The sequence below is a fragment of the Impatiens glandulifera genome, chromosome 2 (assembly GCF_907164915.1).
Source record: "Impatiens glandulifera chromosome 2, dImpGla2.1, whole genome shotgun sequence".
NCBI lineage: Eukaryota > Viridiplantae > Streptophyta > Magnoliopsida > Ericales > Balsaminaceae > Impatiens > Impatiens glandulifera.
Window position 1 is genome coordinate 8,726,709 of NC_061863.1, and position 10,534 is coordinate 8,737,242.

General features: G+C 30.5%; 1 protein-coding gene across 1 annotated transcript; it reads right to left on the minus strand.

The window, feature by feature from the left end:
* Positions 1–225: 225 nt before the first annotated feature.
* Positions 226–2,139, minus strand: LOC124924297 (receptor-like protein Cf-9). The gene has a single exon (XM_047464356.1). The coding sequence runs from the start codon at positions 2,137–2,139 to the stop codon at positions 226–228; it is 1,914 nt and encodes a 637-aa protein (XP_047320312.1).
* Positions 2,140–10,534: the final 8,395 nt, after the last annotated feature.

Sequence of the window (10,534 nt, forward strand, 5' to 3'; positions counted from 1 at the left end):
TTCGGTATTCGTAAGAATCAACGAATCTTGATAAAGGTTCATCCTAGCCACGCACGCTGCATCAGATAGTCGCCACCTAATTTCAAAAATTAGAAAATTAAGAGAAGTGAGTTCGGCGTTTGGTTACGTGTGGGAAAGAGTTTTTTAGACTCTATGTCCCACAACGCCTTAAGGTCTCTACTAATTAATTTTGGCCTTTCTTTAAAAAAAATTACTCTTTACATTTTAGAAAAATAAATTGTTACAATAATATGATGGCAAGTGTCCAGTGAACTCATTATGGGATATGTCGAAAATGCGTAATTCAGGAAAAGGAGATGGAGTCATTGAAATGTTTAAGAAGCCATGAAATTTATTAGACCTCAACACAAGGACTTCTAACCTTGGAAGAGCATCCACCCAAATCGGAAATGTTCCATTTATCATATTGTTTCCAACGTCTACAACTTGTAAGTTATTACAGAGTGAAAGTGATTCTGGTATTGGTCCTTGTAATTGATTCCCATTCAAAGAAAGTATTGTAAGCATGTTGTTCTCTGCACATGTTGCTGGAATTCCGCCGCTAAAATTATTATTTCGAAGGTCTAGTACTGAAAGTGACGTGCTGAAATTCGCGAAACATGGATGAATCGGACCTTCAAGCTCATTTTGGGACAAATCTAGTAGCTCGAGTGAGTTCATGTTACATATAGAAGGAGGGATCTCTCCCTTTATCTTATTATTGGATGCACCAAATATTAACATGTTGCTCCTTTCTCCAATCCATTCAGGTATTTGGTCACTAACCCCAGTGTTGGAAATGTCAAGTAGTTTAAGCTTTCTTGATGTTGTAAAAAACTTAATAGGAAAGTTTTTTAATTTACATGAAGACAAATCCAGTGAAATAGTGGTAGAGAAATTGCCATCCGCGTCTACCACAGACAAGTTTCCATTATTCCTCAAATTAATATTGAATGGAACTTTTTTGTTTGAAAAGGTATCAAGGTACAATGTGCCATCAAATTTATTAGAAGATAGATCGAGTATACGAAGGTTTGTCAAATTTGATATGGATTGCGGAATTGGGCCAGATAAATGATTTGTTGAAATGTTAAGAAAGGACAACATCGAATGGTTGTTAAAGAAGATAGATGACAGTGCACCGAAATGCATGTTGTTGTCTAGCCATAGGCCAACTAAATTTGGAAGCCCAAATAGACCAACAGGAATTGAGCCTTCAAATTGATTTTTGGATAGATACAAATATTTGATTTCATTAAGATTTGAAAGAGAATGAGGGATGAGACCAGTAAAATTGTTGGAATTAAATGACAAACTAATAAGTTGGGAAAGGTTTCCAATTGAGTCCGGAAGTGATCCTGAAAGATTGCAATTTTCTATTGATAAGTAGTTTAATGAGCGAAGATGACCAATTGAATCAGGTAAACCACCAGATAAACTTATGGAATTAAGGTATAGGTCCTCAAGAGGTGGAGGAGTCCCACTAATATTCCAGTTCACATTGTGGAAGCTTCCCTTGAGTCCATAGTTGTTCCATATGAAGAGAGTTTGTAAGGCTGGTAGATTGAAAACACCATCAGGCACTTGTCCATACAACTCATTCTCTATGAAAATGAGAGATGTCAAGGAAGTTAGATTCACTATGGAATCTGGAATAAAGGAAGAAGGCATGTTTATATAACGGAGATGTAGAATTTCCAATTGTGTCAGGTTACTAATGATGTACTGAAAGTCATGATGTTCGAGTCTTAAACTTTCGGAAAGATGAAGGAGAATCAATTTAGAGAGGAGGGCGATCTCCGATGGGATTGGACCTGCGAAATTGGAATAGGAAATGTTAAGATGTGTGAGGGTGGGTGCCAACATGCCAATAGAAGATGGTATGTGAGATTGTTGAAAGTTGTTGAATGAAAGGCTTAGATTTGTTAAGGGAAGCTGGAAGAGAGTAGTGTTTGGATGGAAGGTTCCAGAAAGTTGGCTACAACTGAGATCAATACCGATGACATCGCCGGTAAGATCATCGCATGTGACTCCATCCCATGAGCAGCAATTTGTGCTACTCTCATTCCAAGACAGAGTCTTTGGATAAGATAGTTCACCATTATCACAATAGAGATTATTAGGATCAATTACAAACATTTGCTTGAATTGGAGCAAAATAAGAAGCTGTTCACGAGGACACGGATGATTATGATTAGGATTAGGATTAGGATTAGGATTAAGATTAGGATTAGAATTAGAATTAGAATTAGAATTAGAATTAGAATTAGAATTAGAATTAGAATGAGAATTAGAATGAGACGATGAAGAGGAGAGAACCTTATGAAATTGCATGGACTGGCTGTGCAGAATGATAATGAGAAGCAGCCACATTATAAGGAATCTCTTCATTTATGAGAGTATTGGTTTTTGTGGTGAAAGAATATGAATCTAATTTACTTGCAAATTCAGTAAGCATTTATAGAGACTAAAGGTATATGATCTCATAGAGAGATACCATGAGATCAAGAAAAGACATCATGTGGGACAAATAAAATGAAGTTAATTCCACAGAATAAGCAAATTTTCCCATTCCACCTGAATTATTTAATAACCTATTAGATATATTTTTTTTTATTAAAGTTAACCATAAATTGCTTCATTTAAACAAATAAGACAAAAGGTATGTCACAAACAAAAAAAAGACAAGCATTGTCATATTTTTTAAACATATATATATATATATATATATATATATATATATATATATATATATATATATATATATATATATATATATATATATAATACTGAATTATACAAATATATTAAAAAATGAGAAATTTGATGAAATGGCCCTAATAAGGGGTCTAATTCCAAAAAAGGTCAACGCCTAATAAACTTTGCAAAAAGGGCTTTTTTGCCCTGCGAAATGTCCGTCTTGCCCCTTTGCCTAGTACTTACGCGTATTACACTTACTCGAATTGCACTAACGCATATTACACTTACGCGTAATATGTAATATGCATACATTGAAAGACGCATATTACATATACGCGCATTATGTAATGTGTGTCTTTCAATGTATGCATATTAAATAATACATGTATATGTAATATGCGTTTTTCATAGTATATAAAGCGCCTAATTTTGACCCTTATTTTAAATCTCCAATTTTTAGGGTTCCGACTCTCTCTCTCAAACCCTATCCCCTCTGCTCCCTCTCCCTTTACCCTGACACTTTGTTCGTTCAAGATCGGTAGTTGCCAAGACCACGATAGATCCATTCGTTCAATAATACATGCACGTATATGATTTTTTTGTAGAATATTTCACAACTTCAAACTGAATGTCATCGATTTGTAGGCGGAAGGTGTTGACAACACTTTCAGAAGGAAGTTTGATCTAGAAGAATACGTCCAACGCGCTCGTGAGCGTGAGTAAAAGGTTCTCCATGCTTATCCCCTTTCTATCTCGTATTCACAAAATAAGAAATTGATCTTGTGCATTCTTCCCTATAGTTTTCGTGTTTCGATCATTGCATTTTTGTCATTCTGTGTAGGAAGAGGTCAAGTCTAAATCCAAATGTAAGTAAAATATAATTCATCTTCGTAGTTAATAGTTTATTGGTATTCACAATATGCTTCTTGTATCTGAATGGCATGACAGTAATATATCTTGTTCTCCAAAGGAAACCATTGAAGCATAGGGATTATGAGGTTGATCTTGAATCCCGCTTGGGGAAGACTCAGATTAGTACACCATCCTGCTGCATTCACAATCGAAATAACTACTTTATCCACGTAACTTCAACTTTAAATAAGCTGGGTTTGTGCGATTTTTTCTTGAGGAAAAAATATCTTATTGTGGTATTTATTAGATAAATAATGTTATGAAATATATAAATCATATATTTAAAATAAAACAAGTGTGTATGGTAGTTATCATTTGTTCTCTCCAAATACTAAAAATAAATCTCTATTTTATCCACGTAACTTCAGCTTAAATTTCTAAATTCAGCATTAATAGTTAGATTGATAAAAATAAAAAGTTATAGTAATTAAAATTTTAAATTCAACATTAATAATTACGATACAAACTAAAAAACTGTTATAAAATTTTAATTAGTTAACTTGCTTACAAATTAGTTTTAATAAAATTTAATTTTATTAATAACAAATTAATCAGTTTGTTAATTTTAGTTAATTTAATATATATATGATTTAGTTAGGACAGATGTTTTCGACTCTATAAAAGAAACTAAGGGATACAGGTTAACTTTTTTAATTTTGTCAACATTTTTTTTCAAGTCAATTTTCTTTTAATAACAAGGACGAATTGAATTTAAATTCGTCAACAAGGAAAAAAACAAAAAAAACTGGGACACAATTTTTTTTTTAAAAATAGATATATATTTAATATTCAAATAATTTAGAAAAACATATACTGTTTCATATTATATAGCTATAATTGAAATTTTGGGACCCACAAAAGGTAGTAGGTGCACTTGCATAGGTAACATTTCCGGGCAGACTTATTTGGTACCAAGTCTTGAAAAAAAAAAAAAAGACAAGACAAGTTTTTCATAACTCTCGCTCCTCTATTTTCAAAGTTTGTCTAAACTTTTTATTATATAATTATTGTTGGAAGCTTCATGACATTCTTTAAAAGAATTAGAAGTTTATATAATATTTACATTATTGATGGAAAATTGAAGACATTATATATATATATATATATATATATATATATATATATATATATATATATATATATATATATATATATATATATATATATAACTTGATCTAATGCCATATTTATTATTGTGTTTAAATCATTTTCAACATATACATTTCATTTTAAAAAAATTGCATTAATGATATTATTTAAAAATTTACGACCACACTTTAACACACTATAACAAAATATATTTTCAGCGACCCTTATATGCCAACTCATATTAAGCGTGAATAAAAATTAAAAGAAAAAAAACTTTTGTCAACCTTTATATCTATATACCACCACCTTTATTTTTTTTATATACCAACTTTGTAACTTTGTTAAAACCTTATAATTCAAATATTCTAAATTTTAATAATTTTTATGTTTTATTTTTAAACTTTATAAATAATTTTTTTTAATTTTTTAATTTTTTAAAAAAATTAAATTTGACTTAAAATTTTGTTAACATTAAAATTTAATTAATATTTTTTATATAACATAATTTTTAAACTTTTTATAGTATTATTAATATATGTCTTTTATTTAATTATTATTTAAATTTAATTAAATTAAAAGTAAAATATGAGAGAAGTGTTAATATGACATTTATCCCACATCGGAGAAAAATAAGAAGTTTTGGTATATAAAATATGAGAGAGTTCATTAGTTTCTGAAGTATTTTTAAGGTTATAATGTGCTAGACTATGGGTTCACCCTAAGGGTTTAGGGTTATGTTCATCGGGTACTTGAGAGATGGTAGTGATAAAAAAAATAACATCTAAAATGAAAATAGAAAAAAAAAATTTTAAAAAAATAGTTTAAAAATAAAATAGACTTTTAGCGACGTTTATTAATCTTGCCAACGCTTAAATAAGCGTTGTTAAAACTTTCGCCTTTCGTCAACGCTTGTACCGACGCTTAAATAAGCGTGGTAAAATTTGCGCCCACCCTGCTTCTGGCGACGCAAGAATAAGTGTCGGTAATATTTTTGGCGACGCTTTTAAAGGTTGGCAGAAATCTTTTTAAGCATCGCCGAAAGTCATTTTTGTTGTAGTGACAAATTATCTCAAAAATCCTCCACATTTCAATTTATAATATATTAAATTAATTAGATATTGAATATACTAGTAAAAAAATGTTATTATATTTATTTTGGTTAGTTGATATTTTTCTTAATGCAGATTTAACCTTAAACATTTTTACTAATATATTCTGTTATACTTACACCAAGACATCTTATTATATGTTTCAGTTAAACTCAAATAAGAAGATAGTGGCAAAAATAAAAGGAAAGAATAAATCTCATAATAAACTTAAGTAAATATCTAAAATTGAGTTATAACTCGTAATTAATTAAGAATTGAGAAATATGAATTTAATATTAAAAATATTTCTTTACATATGTTTTACATATGTTTGAAGCATGTGAACATGCCAAATCAAAAATAAAATGACATGGTGGTGGAATGTTAATAAAATTTAAAAATCTCTTCTATAAATTTCAACAATAATCAATCCAATGTCGAATGACTACCATAAATTCAATTTTTTTTATTGTTTAACTTTCAACAATCTGTTGTCAAATTGTTAGAGAAACCGAATAGAAGCACTTGTTTAGCAATCCAATTAGACAAGCTACAACAAAAGTTTAAAACTTCTTTTTTCTCTTCTGGTCGACTGGTCGGAGGCTGATCAAAATCCTTCTTTAAAGAGAACAGAGTGTGCAAGAAAGATGGAGCAGAGATCTGAGAGAAAATTATTTCTCTTCTTTTTTGTGTATGTTAATTAATGAAATTTCCTAATGGGCTTTATTTTTGGTGAAACCCAAAACCATTTGAGCTGACCCCAACAAATATCCCCCGTCAGCGCAACTTCGCGGGCTCCAATAAACCCACTCTCTCTCGACAATCTTCAAACTTGTCCTTTGACAAGGACTTTGTAAACATATCAGCATCATTCTCACTTGTATGAATCTTCTCCAAGTTCATCTCTTTTGCCTCAAGCACATCACGTATCTAATGATATCTCACGTCGATGTGTTTGGATCTCGAATTAAAAACTGATTCCTTCGAGAGATGAATGGAACTTTGACTATCGCAAAATAAAGTGAACCTCACTTGCTTTTGGCCCTACTCCTATAGTAACTTCTTCATCCACAACATCTCTTTACATGCTTCGGTAGTTATAATATACTCAGCTTCCGTAGTAGACAAAGCAACACACTTTTGTAACATTGACTGTCACAAAACAGCACCGCCTGCAAAGCTAACCAAAAAACATGATCCATATTTTCTTGAATCAACATCACCCGCCATATCAAAATCTGTAAACCCTTCCAAAATAGGAGTATCTCTTCCGAAGAATAAACGTACTTTCAAAGAGCCTCGAAGATATCTGAGAATCCACTTAACAGTCAACCTGTATTCTTCTCCTGGGTTGGAGAGATATCGACTAACAGCACCAATTGCGTGTGCTATATTCGGTCTAATACATACCATGGAATACATAAGACTACCAACTACAGAGGCATAAGATATATTCTTCATCTCATCTTTCTCTTTTTTACTTGTAGGACATTATTTAGAACTCAACTTGAAATGACCTGCAAGTGGAACTGAAACCGATTTTACATTTTTCATTGCAAACCTCTCAATGTACTTCTCCTATGATAGCCAAAATGTTCTATTCTTTCCGTCTCTTGTAATTTTCATGTCTAGGATCTTCTTCACTGAACCTAAATCTTTCATCGCAAAAAACTTGTTCAATCCTTTTGATCTTCTCAATTTCGCAATATATTTCCCAACAATCAGCATATCATCAACATAGAGTAAAGAATAACATAATCATCAACGTTGTATCTCTTTATGAAAACACAATGATCAGAAGTAGTCTTACTGTACCCATTTGTTTCCATAAAGGAGTCGAATTTCCTGTACCATTATCTAGGCGCTTGCTTGAGCCCGTACAAGCTTTTTCTGAATCTGCAGACAAAATCTTCTTTACCTTTAACTTTGACACTCTAAGGTTGTTCCATATAGATCTCTTTCTCCAAGTCACCATGGAAAAATGTAGTCTCCATATCAAGTTTTTCAATTTCTAAATCTTGACTAGAAGCCAATGCTAACACAACTCTGGTGGATGACCTCTTCATAACCGGTGAAAAGATCTCTTCAAAATCAATCCCCTTTTTCTAACCAAGGCCCTTCACAACTAGTCTTGCTTTGTATCGAGGTTGTGAGCTATTCTCTTGATGCTTCAACTTGAATACCCACTTTTTTTTCAAAGTCTTCTTCCTTTCGAAAGTTTCACCAAGTCATAAGTCTCATTTTATTGCAAGGAATTTATCTCTTCTTGCATTGCCACCGACCACTTGTTCTTGTTTTCATGAGACAATACTTCTTGATAGGTTTATGGTTCCTCCACGTTAGTCAACATCACATACTCATTGGGATGATACCTACTAGAAGGTTTTCGTTGCCTAATAGATCTTCTAATATGTTGATCATCGGGTGGCTCTAGAGAACTATAATCATCTTGTTCAACTTCCTCTATTGTCTCAACATCAACTAAAGGAGTCTCATCAACCTCAACTTGGGCATTTTCCACATCATTGGGCTGTGATTATGGTGTACGAATCCTAGCATTATCGGGAAATTCCTTCTCTACAGACTTTGTCTTTTCTTTTTTCTCAAAGTCTTCAATGGTCTGATCTTCAAAGAATACCTCATCTTTGCTTCTAATGAGTTTCTTGTTAACCGGGTCCCAACACCGGTACCCAAATTCTTCGTGGCCATACCCAATAAAGATACATTGTCTCGTATTGCTATCAAGCTTAGCTCTCTCATCTCGAGGAACATGAAAAAAACACTTTTCATAATCATAATTACACAATAAGTCTTCCATCCGTGACTTCCAGATTATGTAGTTGGTAGCTGGAGTTTGATCATCGTGTAATTACTACTCAATGATTCTTCTATTTTAATTATATAAGAATCACCACCAAACGAACTCAACTCTGATAGCACTTGTTAGAGAAACTGAATAAAAGCACATGTTTAGCAATCCAATTAGACAAGATACAACAAAGGCCTAAAACTTCTTTTTCCCCTTCTGGTCGACTAGTCGGAGACTGATCAAAATCCTTCTTTAGAGAGAACAAAGTGTACAAGGAAGAGGGGACATAGATTTGAGAGAAAATTATTTCTCTTTTTTTGTGTGTTAATTAATGAAATGCCCTAATGGGCTTTATTTTTGGTCAAGCCCGAAACCATTTGAGCTGACCCCAACACAAACTTACTTTATTCACACACTCAAGACTTTTCTTCAATCTTTTTTTTCCATCTCCTAATTTTACATGCAATCATCTTTACAAGTCATCCGACTAATCTTTTTCCATACTGGCATTGCACGTCTCATCATTAAATTAAGCCCCTCTTCCTTAAGAATGGTGAATGGATTTCCATTCATCATAATCCATTGAGAAACAACTTCTCTCATTTTTTCCATGTCAAATTTTCCATAATACAGAAATAGATGGTGAAGCTGAATCGGAGAACAAAAAAATCAACTTTGTTTGTTTCTCAACAACTTGCAAATTAAGTTTTCTCCCAGCATAACTTAATATATGCCTCAATACACTTGATGTGGATCATGATTTACCTATTGTAAAGAGAGAATTACAATGTTTACATTTCGCTTTATGTCCATCAATTGTATTGAAATCTTTCCAAACTTCTGAAACTTTTTTCCTTTTCTTTATTTGGAATATCTCTTTCTATTTTTCTTTAGCCTTTTCTTGTGTTTCTAGAATAGATATTCTAGTATCTGTGTTGATCTCAATTTCAGCCTCATTAGATTCATCTACGACACTATTTATGATAAGTAAAAGAGATGACTCTTCTATAGACATACCTAATATTATTAAATATGTCAATTTTACTTTTACTAGATAAATTTATTGACATATGGATTATAATCTATAAACATCAAATTATTAAACATCAAATAAAATAAAAGTAATTATCTAGATATAAGCTAATTAACAAATAATATTTTCAATTTATTAACATGATATGTTTTTCTATTACATATTATTATATATTTTTAAATTATTTGCATGCAAGTTTAACAGGAATCGAGAATTTATTAATTTTATATATATATATATATATATATATATATATATATTATTAATCTTATAAATTCATTTTTTCTGTAAATATATTATATATAATATATAAATTAACTTTTTTCTCTCCATATTATATATAATATATATATACTAATATTTTTTTATCTCTTTAAATATTATATATAATATACTAATTATTATATCTCTAATATTTATTTTTATTATATATAATATATATATTTTTTTATCTCTAGCAATATTATATATAATATACTTTTATTATATATAATATATTAATTATTTTTATTTCTTTCAATATTATATATAATAAACTAATTATTATATCCTTAATATTTACTTTTATTATATATATAATATATTGACCTTTATTATCCTTTCAATATTATAATATAATATATTTTTATTATATATATATATATATTAACATTTTTATTTCTTTCAATATTATATATAATATACTTTTATTATATAATATACCAACCTTTTTTTTTTATCTCTTTCAATATTATATATAATTATTATTTCCCTAATATTGTTCGCCCGTTTTTTTCCTAATATAAATAAGTGTTTCTTTATATTCATCAAACTCTATGCATTAGTTTCTCTTAATACATGAAAGAATGAACAATACTTACCTTAACCAACAAAATATTTGTTTCCTTCTTTGTTTCTGGATTT